The sequence below is a fragment of the Sphaerodactylus townsendi genome, linkage group LG02 (assembly GCF_021028975.2).
Source record: "Sphaerodactylus townsendi isolate TG3544 linkage group LG02, MPM_Stown_v2.3, whole genome shotgun sequence".
Taxonomy (NCBI): Eukaryota; Metazoa; Chordata; class Lepidosauria; order Squamata; family Sphaerodactylidae; genus Sphaerodactylus; species Sphaerodactylus townsendi.
In genome coordinates this window covers 22,771,501-22,789,291 of record NC_059426.1, presented here as the reverse complement: position 1 = coordinate 22,789,291, position 17,791 = coordinate 22,771,501, and the positions used below count along the sequence as shown (strand labels likewise).

At 46.0% G+C, this 17,791-nt stretch overlaps 1 protein-coding gene across 2 annotated transcripts in view; it reads right to left on the bottom strand.

Moving 5' to 3' along the window:
• PDE1A (phosphodiesterase 1A) overlaps positions 1-17,791 on the bottom strand; it is a 199,894-nt gene that overhangs the window by 12,178 nt on the left and 169,925 nt on the right. For both annotated transcript variants that reach the window (XM_048485393.1, XM_048485394.1), the window contains 5 exons: positions 13,918-14,019; positions 13,673-13,793; positions 7,384-7,465; positions 2,225-2,348; positions 1,185-1,369 (listed from right to left, as the gene is read on the bottom strand). In XM_048485393.1, the coding sequence (XP_048341350.1) occupies positions 1,185-1,369; positions 2,225-2,348; positions 7,384-7,465; positions 13,673-13,793; positions 13,918-14,019 (614 nt within the window). The remainder of the gene's footprint in view (positions 1-1,184; positions 1,370-2,224; positions 2,349-7,383; positions 7,466-13,672; positions 13,794-13,917; positions 14,020-17,791) is intronic.

Here is a 17,791-nt window from a genome sequence, read left to right as displayed (position 1 = left end):
TTATAGAGATGTCTTTTAAGAAGCTGTCTCACTAGGACAGATCTAAAGAACTTGCACTGCACACTGCATTATAGGATCATTAGTATCTTCTCTATGGGGCCACAATCATTGGACACTTCAAAGATGGAACTAACAGCAGGTACCATGGGACCAGGAACAAAATATTTTAACCTCAACCGAGACCCATTTTTCATCAGATCTCTAGGTGTATACCCCTAGTTCCTTCATAAAAATATTCATCAGGGGGGAAAAAAGGCTTAAAGAGTGGATTCAAACATATTGGTTTGGATCTAAAGTATTGAGAGAAAACCAAGGCTCAGGGATGGGGTTTTCCAGTCTCCCCTCTAGCAACTGCAGCCCCTTGGAATTTTGCTCTTAGGGGTTAGGAGTAGTAGTGGGATCCAAAAATTTTAGTAACAGGTTCCTATGGTAGTGGAATTCAAACTGTGGTGTAGCGCCAATGGGGCTGGGAAGGGCACGATGGGGGCGTGTCCGGGCATTCCAGGGGCGGGGCTGTGGCAAGGACACAGCCGCTGCGCCGGTCCTTGGGCGGGAAACGAATGCACGCAGGTGCAGGCTGTCATGCACGCCGGTGCACCTCCTGCTAGACTGCTTCAAGTTCTGCGCGCTACTGCTGAGAGGAGGGTGTAACTAAGGCAAAAATCATGTGGCAAAATCACCAATTAGTAACCCCCTCTCGGGCTATGCAGAGGAAACACCAAGACTGTGACATGAATCTTTGACTCAGAAACACACCTGCAGTCAAGAGATGGACAAGAATCTGAACACTCATCCACCCTGCACGGAGATGCAAATGTCACATTTCACAGACCATGCTGGCATGGATATGAACAGGCATAAAATTGAGAGGGATGGGATTTCCCATCTGTTGGGCCGGCTCAAGTTTCTGTGCAAAGGACTGACCAAATGAACATGAAGAGAAAAATTCTGAGCCTGCCTCCCCATGTGCATAAGACTCTCACTGGGCGCACGGGGGGATTCTAAAATCAAAGGGATTGCTCTTCTCGCGTGCGCATGACTTGTCCTACATTCAACACTTTTATAGGCAAGAGTTGCACTTTTCAAGCAAACATCGTAAACATACATGAAAGCAGACACACAATGAGTGAAACGAACCACAAAGCGAAGATGTACACAGGGAAATTGGCCAAGTCAAAATATACCTTTTTCGGCTAACTCTTTCCACCGGTCTTTGTTTTCTTGGATGATATGAACCAAGCTGTCCTTGAAGCTCATTAAGTCCACAGTTGCTAATGAGTTCTCCGAGCAAGTTCCACCATAGCATACAGTGCTTCGAGTCCCAATTCTTTTGTGCGCGTCACTGCTGCTGACTCCAGTGTTGTTCTCACTAGAAAGGAGGAAGGAATGGACTGAGTAAGAGACTCGGCTTCAAGGTGTGCCACAGCAATTCCTTGCACTGGGACATTTTTAAGTGAAATGAATGGCACGTTATTACTGAGGCAGGGTTCTCCTAACGGCCTCTAGAGAGCATGGGCAGCGGGCAGCTCATGTAAAAGACAGGCAGAAAGAGCCCATGCATATTTTTTCCCTGCACAGAACACAAACTGGATGAGGAATATCAAGAATCTCCTCACCTCCTGCTTTCCTCTTCCTTGAGTCAAATAGTGGGACTGGTTCTTCGTTTAAAAATACAGGATAAAGCTATCAAAACCTTTAGTGCCCTTGAACTATGAGATGTAGAGCGGCAAACCTTGGCTTAAACAGCAAATATACTTGGCTCGGATGGTATCTGACCAAAGGAGCTGTTATTCTCAAGAGTTCATACCTCCGAAATCTAATGGGTCCTACTGGACATGAATCTACTGCAGACCAAAACAGCTATCCTGAGAAACCTGCTTGGATGGCAGTCTTATAGCTGGTGCTGAAAAACTAGCTTTTTCAAAATTTGCTTTGGCTAAATAGCCTTCACTTTTTAGCAAGGCATTTCCAAGGAACTCCTTTCTCCATGATCATTCCAGTTCCAGTTTGTTGGAATTTAATTCTCTGTGTAAGCAGTTGTTTCTGTCCTTTAGAGTAGGCATCTGCAATGCAGCTATTAAAATTGCCATTAGGTGGTGCTATCTTATTAGGTATTTTCAATTTTCAATAAATTGATGACCACAAGAGAGAAAGTTTTATTGTGACTAAATCAGAAAAGCATTTACTGAGCAATGTTTTTTTTTAAAAAAAATGAAATTCAAACCTAGGTGTTGTCACAAAGGGAGGGCTTTCTGATTTCGAAGCTTCCTCTATAAGAGGAAAAACAATTTTCTCCATGGAGTCAGTAAGGAGAGAAAATGTTGGCTTCACTATGAAATCAATGAAACCTGCAGGGGAAGAATAAAAGAACATATTGAGTTTTCCCTTTCTCCGCCAGTCAGCCAGCCAGTCAGTCAGTCAGTCAGTAACAGCATAACCTAAGCGGGTTCTGGAACCCCCAGTATCCAGCATTATTGAAGATAAAGGGGAATTAGACCACTTCAGAAACCTCAGGAAGTTCCTCATTAGTCACTCAGGCACCCCCATCCAAGTGGCAAGTGTGAACCTGCACTGCCCCATTGCTCTCAGAGAGGCTTTCTGATGGCATGAAGAGGCTTGCAAAAACAAAGCAGCCTCCCCTGCTGCCAAGAAGCCTCTATGGGGCTGAATTAACTTATGTGACCCAAAAGGCTTTAAAAGACCTGAAAATTTTCAGGAAAGTAAAAAAAAAAACCGAATTTTTTTAAGGTTGAACCTGTAAAACACAAACCCCACACAGCTGAATTGGCATTCAGTTGTTCAAAGTCCCCTCCCTGCTCGTGAAGTTGGAACCAACTTCACAAGTGAGAGCTGCCAGTGGGACTGGGAATCTCCCAGCCCTGCAGACAGTTACTAAAGGCAAAAAAGAAAAAAAACCCTATTTGGCTTTTTCAGAGTCGTTCTATTCGGCTCTGCAGAATAGCCTGGGGGTTTTTCCCAGGGTTTTTGGTCATTTAAATTGACCAAAAACCAGCCCTAGTTATTATTCATATCAATTCTGTATTAGAATATTCATTGATTTTTGAGGATATCTATGCACTTTTAAACTGTTTGCCTGTCTCGTAGAGGCTAACCTCTATGAAGGTCAATGAAAATGGACTCTCTGTGCTAAAAGACTTACATTACAACACTGGAAAGACCCAAGCCTATTTCTGGTCATTCAATGGATTGAGGAGTTTAGAATTCTATCAGTATTTGAATGTATGGCGTATACACAGCAACTGCGCATGGACTTATTTTTAGACATTTGGTAACTATTTATAGAAACTTATGTCTACATCTGCCAGATTTTACTTTTGTCTTTATGTACTTTTTCCTTTGCTTTTTTTTTGTTTCTTTTTTTAAAGGAAGTAAAAAGAAAAGAAAAAGGTAGGCCTATATTATGGTCGATTTCCCACTGTAAATCAGATGTAGATTAATGCAAGTTTGAAAAGTAACCAGACCTTTTCTTCGTGTTTCTTCGACCTCACTTGAGCCACTTTCAATTGAAGGCATCTGGACCTGCCTCTGATTCCAGAAAACGGACATTCCCCACTACCGTGGGATCGGATTGCCAGGGCTGTCGTGATTGGCTGTCGTGCCAGGTCGGGGCGGATACTTTCCAACACTCGGATACTATCCAAGAAGCTCTCGTTCTATCAAGTTACCATTTGTAAAAAGAGCAGGGGAATCTGAGTGTACCCGTTCTCTTGAGTTCTCGAGTTCTCGTTTTATTGTTAGACTGGTAAATGTATGACCAAATCAGAGGAACAGGAGGAGCTGAGTGAGACGAAATTGAAACTTAAAGAAAAATCTGTGTGCTCATTGCTGGGAGTAATCGTGTCACTGCTAAGGCAGAAATCTGAAAATGAACTCAGTCGCCCGGAATTCCTCACCAATCCAGAATGTAAATGTGTCCTGGCAAACAGTTGCATAAGCAACCAGGTATGGGAGGAATGCAGGGTAAGGGCTAGGGGGAGCGACAGAGCCAGAACTGATCTGTGGCCCAAGGTTCGGCAGTGGGGAAAATGCAAGGAAACCGCGACATTTCCAGTCACTATTGTGGAACTAACTGAAAGTGGGGAACTGACCTATGACTCCCAGAGAGGAGATCATCTCAGGCCACCTAGTGAGATTTGGACTGAGGGGAGCACCCTGATCGCAGCAGTATTTTAATAATTTAGTACATCCCAGCCTGCTGTTTTCTCGATATCTTCCATATCAATTCCTTTGAATCATCAAGGCAGAGTAGTGGTGGCTAGGGGAGATGTAAGTCTGAGCCCTCTACTCAACCATGAAGCTTACTGGCTGTCTTCGTTGCTTTATTGTTCTTCACAGCCACCTAACCTATCTCTTATGGTTATTATAAGTCTAAAATGGGGAGAGGGAAACTTGCATTTCTTGCCCCAAATTTCTCACAGTGGTGATCCCACATATTAGGAACCTCAGGGAAGGGGTTCCATATCTTGTGCCACGCTGAACATATGCTGAGAAGGACAGCTGGACAAAGAAGGGAGGCCACTAAACAATAGAGATGTCTAACCCTAACCATGGCTCTGTCCCCCTATTTGCTCTTCACTATTGTACAATTCCTGGTGTTCATCTTTTATTTCTGATCCCTGCTTTTTTGGTTTGTAGCCCGTAGCCCTGGTCTTCATACTGTTGGGTTATTAACTCTGGCTTTCCTTCTTCCTAATCACATGACTCTGGTGTCATGCAACTTCCTGTCATGTGCTTAAAATCCAATGGGGCCCATAATCCAGGTGTGAAAAGGCTGCCTTAAAGGGAGGGTGAAATAAAAATGTGGTTGCAAATGTAAAGTATAGGTCAGTGGCTCTCAACCTGGGGGTTGGGACCCCTTTGGGGGTCGAACAACGCTTTCACAGGGGTTGTCTAAGACCACCGGAAAATGGTCTTTTTATATATACCAATTTTATGGTTGGGGGTCACCACAACATGAGGAACTGTATTACTTGAAGATCTCTGTATGCTGTCACCCAGAGAGATTCTGCAAACCTTAAAAAGCAGACTTCTAGAACAGGAATACCATATCTTGTTGGGCCAAGCAAATAAATCATGCTCACCCCTTTCTGTTGGAATAGTACCAGAACAGGGGCACATAGCCAAATATCTTAAACTATTAACTGAACCCCAACAGAGATGGATTATTACAAGGGCCAGATGCAATACTTTCCCATCGGCCATTACAAAGGGTTGCTACCTATCTATCCCTCTCCAGGATCGGGTCTGTCCACACTGTAAAAACCAAGTGGAGACTCTTGCACACATTATACTTGACTGTCCGAGATATGTGGGTATTAGGAATTTCTTTCCCGGGCGGGTCTTAGACAAATCTGAAAGAGACTCTGACAACTCTGTTGTGGAGCTTTTGTTAAATAACACAGAGGCCATGCTCTTGGAAAAAGTAGCAAAATTTCTTTTACAAGTGACAGAATTTTCTAACATCCAATGCTAGATACAGTTTATCTGTCTGTGTTTTGAATGTACTTTTGATTTGTACTTCAGAAATGTCTGTAACGCTCTGGAGCCTATTTTAATATGCCTAATAAAGGTTGTTGAGAAAAAAAAGAACTGTATTAAAGGGTCACGGCATTAGGAAGGTTGAGAACCACTGGTATAAGTGGAAGCAGGCTACTGCACCCAAACAGTCCTTCTGGATGCATTCTCATGGACACAGTGTGGTGCCCTGTGCCATCACCCATCTTCTGAGCAGAAGAGATCTTTTCTTTGGTGCTGCCTGCAAGGATTTCTGAATCAAGACTCCTATATGACTGTGATGATACTCCAAATTACTGTTTATCATTCTGAACAAGTATACATTCGCAATGTGTTATCAGTGTTCTGTCAAATCAGTGAATAGAAACAAGAAATATTCCTGGGAGACAGAATTCAACCCACAGTTCTGAGATGTCAGTACTGAACAATGTCTTTAAAAAAAATGCTGATCAAGGCATGGAATCATACTGAGAACAAAGCATTATCCTCCATGGGGAACTGAACAGGCAAAATTCAATGGGACATAGAATGGCAGCAGATCTTACATGCTCTACATGATAGATAAATGCAGCGATCACAAAAGTAAACATTAGCTTGTTCTCTTGCTGAAAATAGCTATGATCGAAGAAGAGACTCTTCCACTTATGTGAACCAGGATGTGGTTGCACTGAATCCACTGACTTGACCCTCCCCATCAATTATTAGAAGGGCAGAGGTCACTGGGGGCATTGGGGGTAGTTATGACTTTCCTGTAATGTGCAGGAGGTTGCACTAGAGGATTCTTGAGGTCCCTTCTAGCTCTACATTTCTATGTTTCTGTATTTGATTGCATGAGAGAGACACAGCTGAGAATGCTCCGTGCATCACTGAATCAGCAAACCTAGCTATCACATATAGGTGATCGAGTCAGTGCCAAAGATATTGCAGAGGACTCATTTGCAGAAACCACTGCTCACACGAGCGCACTGCTCATGTAAGCAACCTAAGGCTGGTAGACAGAATTTGGGAGAGACTGCAGCCACTCTTCAGTTACCAGGAAAACTTGCTTAACCATATATCTGTTCAGCACTGGTCTCAAATTGGAAGGGGGGGGCAGTCTACAGCACCCTTCCTATCCCCCAACCTCCAACCTCCCATCCCCCAATCTCCTCTGAGCTACTGAGCTGATGACTAAGTTCCACCTTGGCCATTCTTGCTGCCCTTTTGAAGAACATTTGCTGCAACCCCTTCAGGCTCCTTGGCATCTCGTGAGGCTCATTCCCTCATGAAAAGTCAAGGAAATCACCTGAGGCAGATCTGGTTCTGCTCCAAATGCACTGGTCTGTTTCTGACTCCAGACCCAGAAGCTGGTGAAGAAGAGTTTGGATTTATACCCCCATCGTTCTCATCTGTAAGGAGTCTCAAAGTGACCCACAAACTCCTCTTTCCTCTCCCCACAACAGACCCCATGTGAGGTAGGTGGGACTGTCAGAGTTCTGAGAGAACTTTGACTAGCCCAAGCTTACCCAGCAGGCTTCAGGTGGAGTGGGGACACAAAGCTGGCTCACCAGATCAGGTTAATATGGAGGAGTAGGGAATCAAACGCGGTTCTTCAGATCAGAGTCCACCTGCTCTTAACCACTACACCACACCGGCTCTTATTATAATTATTATCATTATTACCCAGGGAGTGACGTTTTAAAAAGGGTAAAGATCCCTGTCTTTCTCCAAGACTTAACTCTATGAATTCAGTTGGATGATGAAGCAAGTCTTCAAGCTTAAAAACCTAGATGTTCCCGTTCAAATGTTCAAATCATTTTTGCTCTGACCAGAATAGTTTTTAAAACACACATAAACACTGAGCATTACCTATTTGGGACTGAGCCACCATGGTAGACTTGCGATCACAGAGGGGAGAAAATGGCAGCCCAAGTTCAGCCTCTTTGTCTCCCTAGGGGGGAAAAGTTTTGAAACAATAAATCTAAATGTACAGCTGAAAGCAAGTCACACAATGCACCAAAACCTATCTCCAACTGAATAACAAAATCAGCTTGCAGGCAATATTGTTTTAGAAGAAGAATGAAAAGAAAAGGAACCTATGCATATACAAGCAGTGTTTCCCCACTGCTTGTAACAGAAAGGGAAAACACTCTGCATACTCTAAGGCAGTGTTTCCCAACCTTTTCGAGGTCAGGGTACCCTTGACCTCACTCTTCATATCTCACGGTACCCCTGCCGCCACCCTCCACCTTCCCCTCCCATTGTCCCTGCTTGCCACACCCCCCACCTTCCCCTCCCAGGGTGAAGGGTAGCACTGGGGGGTGGGTGGCTGCTGACCTTGTGGCAGGCCCTGCCCCATAGGCCAGCTCCATGTCCTTGCTGACGCTGGTGGGAGACACCACAAAAATGAGGGGGGACGGTAGTGTTGCCGCGGTACCCCTGGGACATGCTCATGGCACCCCAGGGTACCAGGGAACCCTGGTTGAGAATGGCTGCTCTAAGGCCTCTTCCGCAGAGCAAATTTATAATGGGCTGCAGTCCGGATAAAGTAACCCATTTCCCTGTTTTTGCATTCACATGAATCCGTGCAGGCAGCAATTGGAGCCCACGGAAACAATTCGGGGTGCTGTCACGCCTTCGCATTGATACATGTATCTTTTTAAAAATTTACTTCCAGCCGATGAAGAGCTATTGCAGGCATGCACAAATGACCCCACCCCCCCAGCCATGCTGATGTCTCACAATACGACTATCTGCACCGGCATAGCTACACAGATGTAAGCCACAAACATTTTTTTTAAAGGAAATGGAGGCGAATAAAGTGCCTTCTGCCCGGCCTCCTTTGAAAAGACATGCTGGCAACAAGATTCTAAAAAAAAATCTGGTTTGGGGAAAATAGCACGAGGCAGATTCATTTTAGGATCTGTGCGAAGTTCTCCCCTGTCCCCCATGTTTTTTTTAACCATCCTACACCCATGTTTATTGGTCCATGCGGAATGGGCCTAAGGCCCTTTCCGCACATGCAGAATAATGCACATTCAATCCACTTTTGCAATTGTTTGCAAGTGGATTTTGCTATTCCGCACAGTAAAATCCAGCTGCAAAGTGGATTGAAAGTGCATTATTCGGCATGTGCAGAAAGGGCCTAAGAGAGCTGCTACAACTTGTAACAGAAATGCCTTGAATGTGTGGGATTTGAATGATATACTCTAACCTATTAATTTTTTTTTGTCATCAAGTTATGTTGATGTAGTTAAACAAGATAATAACCCCAACATCAAGATGCCAATTCACGTGCAACAACATACACCAGTACTGTTAGAAAAGCAAAAAGGATGCTAGCTGAGAAGGAAGAGAAGAACTTGCATCTAGCTCTTAGATATATGTAGGAAGACACATTCATGGAGGAGGTATCTACCAACCATTACTGGAACTAAATGGGACTTCCCAGCACTTCCCTCTCCTTCTCTGCCCAATACCAGGAACCCCAATCAAACCTCCCTTCTCACAGAGCAGCACGTTTCCCCCGCCTCCCTGTGGTTACCTTCTACTAGTCACATCCACAGCTGCCTGCACAATCCACAACACCCTCCCCAGTAACATGGGTAGCATATGAACCTAGGAGTGAAGCTGACATGCAGATGGGGGAAGGGTATACAGGCAGATGGTGGGGGGACAGAGTGGTGGTGGCAGAGGGGCCCTGCCCGCTGCCCTGCAGGAGGGTATGTGGACGTTGGCCCTACTGGTAGCTTGGGAGTATCTCAACAGCCACTGTTAAAAATAGAATTGTGGACTAGATGAACCATTGGTCTGATCCAATGTTGCAGTTCTTATATTCTTACACATGGCAATGTTGCTGATGCATTCACACTCAACTTTTTCGGTTATCTCTAATAGCATTGATCATCTGAGGCAGAGGGAGAAAGAGACAGCCAAATTCCATCTATTTTATAGGACCCTCTGCCACTCATATAAAACTTTTGAACATAGACAGATGTAAATGAATGTGTGGAAGAGGCTGGGCCGGCAAGCAAGAATACATAGTTACAGGGTTTGCTGCCTTCATAGCATAATGGTGCACCTGCCAGAGACTAATCAGAATTCAGAGATTAGACAAGAGTATTAATCATGCTTACAGATCAGCGATATTTTACTTAACGTCTTAAGAAATCTCTCCTCTGTCTTTGGCTCAGAGCGTGTGGGAGGGACACAGAAGCAGTCTCAACATACAGTCAGAAACCAGTGACTAAAGAGTCCCGAGTATAGTTAGACAGGTGGCAACTTGAAGGGCTAGTGAATTTCCAAAATTTTGGGAATCTTATCTCATGGGGAATCTGGCACAGGACCAGCAGTTCTACCGGCTGCAGGAGTATTTACTTTCCCTAAGGTCTGCTTGTAAATTTAAAAAGATTTTATGAAACCACCAAAAGTCATCAGTGAGTTGAGTTCTCATCCAAAAGGAATAAAACCCAGTTGCAATGCACAAGAACAGTCTTGCTGGATCAGTTTGGTAGTCCAACTATCCTAGCATTCTATTTCACACAGTAGTCATTCAGGTTCCTTGGTGGGTCAACACACATGCCAGAGGGGCTAAGGTCTTTCCTGATGTTGCTTGCTAGAACAGGTATCAATGACTTTTCATTACTTGAGGAAGTGCAGAGGCGTTCCTCCCATTGGGCAAAGTGGGCAGCTGCCCAAGGCGCCACCTTGGGGGGGGGGGGGCGCAAAAACTGCAGGTTAGTTTGTGGGATTTTTTGTATTTTCAGTGTTTTTTCCTGCAGAACTTTTTCTTTCCTGCAGAACTTTTTCTTTATTTATTTTATTTTTTTATTTTATTAAACTTATAGGCCGCCTATCCCCGAAGGGCTCAAGGCGGCTTCCAACATGGCTGTTACATAGACAGCAATCAACAACATAAAATACTAAAATCATTAAAACCTAAGAACTAAGCAGCAGTTTACTACAGAACTATAGGTTAAGCAACCCAGTTCATAAATTAATTAAGACAGGCGCCCCGCCGAAGGCCATTAAAAGAAGAAAAAGGGGAGGGAGTAAGTAGGGCCTGGGATGGAATTTATAAGTAAGACAGGCCCAGCTTTAATAGAATGGAACGGCAGTCTCAGTTTTGATTTCAATTTCAGTGTCGATAGGGGGCAGTAGATCCACGGCCGGCCTCCCCGAAAGCCCGGTGGAAAAGCTCCGTCTTGCAGGCCCTGCGGTTCTCATGAGGGTGCCGCAGGGCCCGCAGAGCCGGAGGTAGGGCGTTCCAGCAGGCGGGGGCCAGAGCTGTAAAGGCTCTGGCCGGGTTGAAACCAACCGTATCATTGCAGGACCAGGGGTCACCAGTAGATCTGCCGTTGCCGAGCGCAGTGGCCTATGTGGGACATAAGGGGTGATGCGGTCCTGCAGGTATGTGGGCCCCATGCCGCGTAAGGCCTTAAAGGTTAAAACCAGCACCTTGAAGACGATCCGGAACTCCACTGGGAGCCAGGGCAGAGGGTGTAGCACAGGGGTGATATGGTCTGAGTAATCACCACCTGTCAGAAGCCGTGCCGCTGCATTCTGGACCAGCTTCAACTTCCGGATCAATCGCAAGGGAAGGCCCGCGTGAAGCGAGTTACAATAATCAAGCCTCGAGGGTGACCGTCATGGATCACAGTGGCCAGGTCGGACTGGGAGAGATAGGGAGCCAGCCGCCGTGCCTGGCGAAGGTGGAAGAACGCAACCTGGGTAACATGGGCCACCTGGTTCTCCATAGATAATGAAGAGTCCAGGCGGACCCCCAGGCTGCGAGCCAGAGATGTTGGGGCCAACATGACCCCCTCCAGATTTGGCAGCTGAAATTCCCTCGGTCTCCCCGGCCCAGCCAAAGGCCCTCCGCCTTCGTTGAGTTAAGCTTTAACCTCCTCTGTCTCAACCAACCAGCAACCCGACTCCAGACAGTGCTGTAGAGCTGCAGAGGCGGAGGCCGCTCCCCCCCTCCATCAACAGAATGAGCTGGGTGTCATCCGCATATTGGTGACAGACCAGCCCAAAACTCCCGCACCAGCTGAGCGAGGGGCATGTAGATGTTAAATAAGGCGAGGGAAAGCAAGGCCCCCTGAGTGAACCCCACAATTAAAGTGGGGCTCTGTGGGAGGCCTCATCCCCGCACCATACCTGCTGGCCCCGACCCTGGAGAAACGAGGTAATCCATTGAAGGACTGTGCCTCGCACTCCAGAGGCAGCCAGGCGGTGCTCCAAAGGCGCGTGATCAACCACATCAAACGCTGCTGCAAGAACGAGCAATACCAGCAGCGCCGCTCAGCCTCGGTCTAGCTGCATGCGGAGCATATCTGTGATGGCGATGAGACCGGTCTCCTTCCCATGCCCAGCACGGAAGCTTGGACTGGAAGGGGATCGAGTGCCGATGTGTCCTCCAGAAAGCCCTGAAGCTGCTCCAACACTACTCTCTCAATTACCTTCCCGAGGAACGACAAGTTCCAGCAGGGAAGGTAATTGGCCAGATTGCCAGGATCTTGGGATGGTGTTTATAAGAGGGGGGGGACCACTGCCTCCTTCAAGCAACCCGGAAATACTCCTTGCTCAAGGGGGCAGTCAGCTCTGTTCAACAGGTGGGGCCGTAACTGCTGCCGGCAAGCTTTGGTCACCGAGGAGGGGCACGGATCCAGAGGGCCGGTAGTGGGTCTAACAGCAGCCAGGGCGCTGTAAACATCGGACTCACGGAGTAGAAAACCGGTCCAGCCTAGGACCTGAAGCGTGAGGAGCCTCGAGTTCTGTTACTGCATCAACTGTGGCCGGAAGGTCCAGGCGGAGGGATGCGACTTTATCTACAAAAAAGCTCTGAAATGCCTCACAGCCAATTGCCAATTGAGAATTTGTAGACCCCTCCACCAAAGAGGTGAGGGATCGAACGATCCGAGAGAAAAGTTGTGCTGGAGCAGGAGCTAGCAGATGCGAGGGAGGACGAGAAATGGGCATTCTTAAGCCCTCCGTGTCGCCAACTCATAGGCCTTCATAAACGTCCTATAAGTTGTTCGCGTCCCTTCGTCACGGAGCTTCCTCCACACTCGCTCTAGCCGTCTGAGTTTCCGCTTCATTTTGGCGCAGCTCCTCGGTATACCAAAGGGGGGCCTGCCGTGGCGGGGACGCATGAAGGCTTTGGGAGCAATCTCCTCGATGGCATCAGAGAGCCTGGAATTCCAGTCTGTCACCTGCTCATCCCGAGGAAGCCAGGGGCTCAGGGTCCCGCAGAGCATTCAGGAACCTATCTGGTTCCATAAGTCTCCGCGAGCGGACATAAATAAGTCCGTTGCCCTAGGCAGGGTTGGCGCGGCAAATCCACCCGGACCCTCAGGGCAAAATGGTCGGACCACGGCACTCTGCTAACAGAGGATGCGACCATATTCACTCCTGCCCCAAAAACCAGGTCTAAAGTGTGACCGGCCTCATGAGTGGCGTCAGTGTGTAATAGGGGAGAGTCCCAGCGTCGCCATGGATGACACCAGGTCGCTGCCGCTGAGCATGAGGCAGTGTCCACATGGACGTTAATCCCCCAAGACAATAAGTCGGGGGAATCGCGAGCGTCCACTCGGCCACCGCCTCCAGCAGCTGCGGCAGGCCGTCACCGGGTGCGCTAGGCGACCGGTACACCAGGAGAACGGCCAACCTCTCCCTTGACAGCCACTCCAGTCCGGCACACTCGAACCCGGAAATTTGAGGGGCAGGGACTGCCCTGAAGGCGATAGACTCCCGGATGAACATCGCCACACCTCCCCCCCGGCCCTGTGTTCGAGGCTGGTGGACACAAGCGAAACCTGGGGGCGAGACTTCATTCAAGGCGACCGTTTCACCTTCTCGCACCCAGGTCTCAGTGATGCAGGCCAGGTCCACTGACTGCACCCCGAGGAAATCTCGGAGTGTCGTTGTTTTATTATTAATGGACCTGGCATTAATCAACACCAGGCTCGTGTGTGTTTAATGAGTAACAAGACTATATCACAGGTTGGGGTTGGTGGAGTGTTACAGTTGAGTCCCAGACTCAGATAAATTATGCTCAGGCCATGATCATAAGAAACGGATCCAGGAATCCACAAGCAGGATGAACTACAGACCGTCCAGCGCTAGCGAAATTCAGAAATGCATTGAAAAATGGCACCTGTCGAAAAAATTCTTCCATCAGTGCCATGGTCCACCGGTAGTGCAGTTCCCAGGACTTTGCAGGATGGCTTATGTCAGCGGCATGTAGAATCAGAGACATGGCTTTGGCTTTGTCTATCCTGTCAATGAGAAGAAATTCCCTCGTGATCTTGCAACAACAGTATTAATTCCCCCAAGGCAGGGACTCAGTTTAACTAGACAACCCATCGCCCATTCTTGAGACAAGAGGATGAAACCACTTACCCCTCCGTCTGCTGCAGAGAGTGCCTCATTGTTTTGATTTGCTGGAAGTGACCTGACATGTCCGTAGACAAGACCATCTCAATGACTAGGTTGCGCAGTTCCCTGAAGGCAATCACAGTTACTAATTTACAAATGCATTTATTCTGTAAAGAGACATTTGATTACAGAGCCTGGATTAATTGAACTGTCTGTGCAAAGGGAACACTTTATACATTAAAAAAAATTAATTAAAAATCACTTAAAATCATTAACAGCAAACCTCCATCCCTCATGATTGTCAATCGCAGATGTGTGTTTACAGCCAAACCTGCTATTACTATTTCATTCCCGCTGTTTTGTTATTCTACTTTTCTGAATCATAAACTATAATTATGAGCACTTCAGACACTTGGGGCGGGATGCTTGGCTTCATTTTCCCCACAATCGCATTTGACAGAACTGTGTGATGGCACGAGTCTGCTTCAGGCATTGTGCTTGCTTCATTGGGAAAGAGTGACAGAAGAATCAAAGTGGATCAAAAGACCCACGTGGAGATTCCCTTGTCAAATAGTACCCTTAAGGCAATGTGTCTCAAAGAGTAGCTCAGGTCCTCCTAAAAAGATGGGGAAAGTAGCCAGGAGAGACAGCCCGTTTGGTAGTCCAAGAATCACCGGATGGCACTATCCAATATGTACTCGTTAAAACAATCTTCTGAAAGCACCGCTATCGCAAAACAGAATCACATATTCTCACATCCACTGGAAGGATTCATTAGGGATATCAGACTTTTGTGAGAGGGGCTACGGAACAAAGGAGGAGTACATATGTTGTGTGCTAAACAATTCATGAAGGCTAATCATATGAGGGAGACTTTTCTCATGCTCTTGGGGTGACTGTTCCACCAGTGTAGGGGCTGCAAATTTATTCCACATAAAATATGTCCCTGTTTGGATGGTCGCACACAAGAGGACAGTGAGGTGCAGCTGATGCAGAGAATGGAGCAGCTTCTCGCTATCCGTGGGACCAATGCACATCTGGAGCACAGCGGACCCTCCCCATTTGCAGGAGGACCTCTTTCCAGGATCACCACAAATGGTGAAACCCACGAACACTGGGATGATGAGGCCTGCTGGCTCCCAGGAGCAGAACAACCACATTTCCTGAAGTGATGAACATGATGATGGAATAGTAAGGGTCCAGTTGGAGACCACATCCTGAGTTTGGACTGTTGATCACCCATAATTATGAAACTGCAAATGTTACACCCCTCCCCTCCCCTTTCCTCCCCTCCCTTGCATGCCACCCCTCCCTCCCTCCCCTCCCTCCGCTAGGGTGGGTGAGCCAGGTCCAGATGCTGGGCCGCCTCCCCTTTCCTCCCCTCCCTTGCATGCCACCCCTCCCTCCCTCCCCTCCCTCCACTAGGGTGGGTGAGCCAGGTCCAGATGCTGGGCCGCCTCCCCTTTCCTCCCCTCCCTTGCATGCCACCCCTCCCTCCCTCCCCTCCCTCCGCTAGGGTGGGTGAGCCAGGTCCAGATGCTGGGCCGCCTCCCCTTTCCTCCCCTCCCTTGCATGCCACCCCTCCCTCCCTCCCCTCCCTCCGCTAGGGTGGGTGGGCCAGGTCCAGATGCCGCCCCCCCCTCCCCTTGCATACTTATATTAGCAAAAATGTGGTAGTGGTATATAACAACTTATAGACTTACTTGGAAGCTTAATTTTAATTTCAAGAAAATGTTTTTTAGAGTTGCAGTCTGCAGTCTTATGCAGAGTTATCCCAGTCTAAGCCCGTGGAAATGAATCAGTTTACACTGGAGAAACTCTGCAAGGATTACACTGCTATTAACTATACCTGCTTAAAAATAGGAGCCTTCCATGAACCCGCTCTTTTGAAAAGATGCTGTCTCTCTAGCTCTGGATCATGTATAAAATCTGAATGAATTAGCTTTATTCTTCCCTTCTAATTTCAAATAGGTATAACTCTGGAGTTGTAACTGACATTATTAAGTGGGCTTATTTATTTGTGTTTAAATGACAATGTGCAGCCATGGTAACTGGTGGTGAGTAAAATTTTTGCCTTGCTTGACCTAACTGCAGACTAGCAATTAACTTTGGTTTCTCCAGTATATATATATGAAACAATGTCCTTCAACATCATTTTGCAATAATGGGCCAAACAGGCTTGGAAACGAGTTTATCTTTTTCTACTCAAAGAAACGCTGTGATGGAACAAGGTAGTTATGAGATACAGATTATGAGATACAGATATGAGAATCTCCAGCTTCTTTATAGCAGCCACATGTTTTCATATTACTCTTCCGTTATTGATAAAGCACACAGTCCATTTGTTCTTTCATATGAAGTAATATCTTTTCGACGGGCTTAGACTGGGATAACTCTGCTCTTTGTATACTAAATGCAAAGAATTTTGCAGTGGATCTTATAGTTTCAATTTTATCAGTTTGGTTGCCATTAACAGTTTAGGCTACAATTTGCCTTGATGTTGAGAAGACCATTTGCCTTGTCCCTATCTCCTTTGTCACTGTTGTTCCCATTACTTTCTCTTATTTATTCTGAGAGTTAATTCCCTGCCTGTCTAGTATGCATCTAATAACAATCAGCAGCCTTCCTGTGCAAATCTAAATGTTCATAAAGGGGATACGATATATTTTTCCACAGACTTGGGTCAATTCCTAGCTTTTTAAAAAAATATCAAAATTATAAACAAAAATATTTCAAAATTAGAGGGTTAACTCTCCATTTAAAAGTAACTAGTGACATCTAAGTGGGCACAAAATTTCTAAACCAAAAACTCAAACATAGCTGTCATCTTAAATTGCCTAGAAAATAAATGAAGAAATAGACAGATAGATAAATGCTTTGCAAGAATGTAAAAAACTGGAGAAAAGCATAGAATTTTCTATTCATCACACTCCTCACAAGTTGTCATCTTGTTGGAAATAATACTCAAGGTGGCTTATGTAATCTTGTTATATTGCAGTTAATTAGCAAAGTAAATCATAGGGCAGAGATGCGAGTGTGTTGTTTTGTAGAACTTTATTAGATAACAAATGAATTCACCGTTAATATAGGAACAGCAAACTCTATCAATGGAAGTGCTCGGTTTGGGTATCTGTGTGACACCCAAGTGACACCAAACCACGGCGTCTTTTTATGTGAACGTGGCTATGCCCCTGTTTCATTCATTTTGCATGCTTTGTTGGGATCAAAATTGAACAGCTGTAACCCAACAGCAGCAATCTATTCACAATAGCCATTTTCCAGGAGGACACAAATCGATCTTTTTCACTAAGGCTTATATACCCCGCTTTAGACACAAGTCTCTTTGCCATGCAAGAGCCTCCATGGATTTTTGACATAGTTACACTGTACCAGAAGCATCCCCACAATACAGTGGATAAATTGTGCTAACGATTGATCAATGGCTTCATCTACCGCACTGATCTACACTTCAATACCTAATAATGGGAGGGGTTTTACCTTGGCATTAAAAGCTTTGATTGCTCCATGTATAAAGTTCCTACCTCCGGTATAGAAAAAAAATTGAATTAGGGCATAACTTGGAACTTTTGCTTTAAGTTTAACATTTTTGAGGTGTAATCTCCATTTTAGGTTAGTTAGAACATGATATCCAAACAATTAAATTGTTTAACCTCGCCAATTTTATATCCATTAGCATACCAACTATAAAAAGGAACCATTCTGGCTTTAGAATAAACCCTTATTTTAGATTTTTGGATATTAGATAGGCTCTCCTTCAGACAATTAGAGTTTTACAGAGGCCTACTGAAGAAGAAGAAGGAGAAGAAGAAGAGGAAGAGGAAGAGTAGGAGGAGGAGTTTGGATTTATATCCCCCCTTTCTCTTTGAGGAGACTCAAA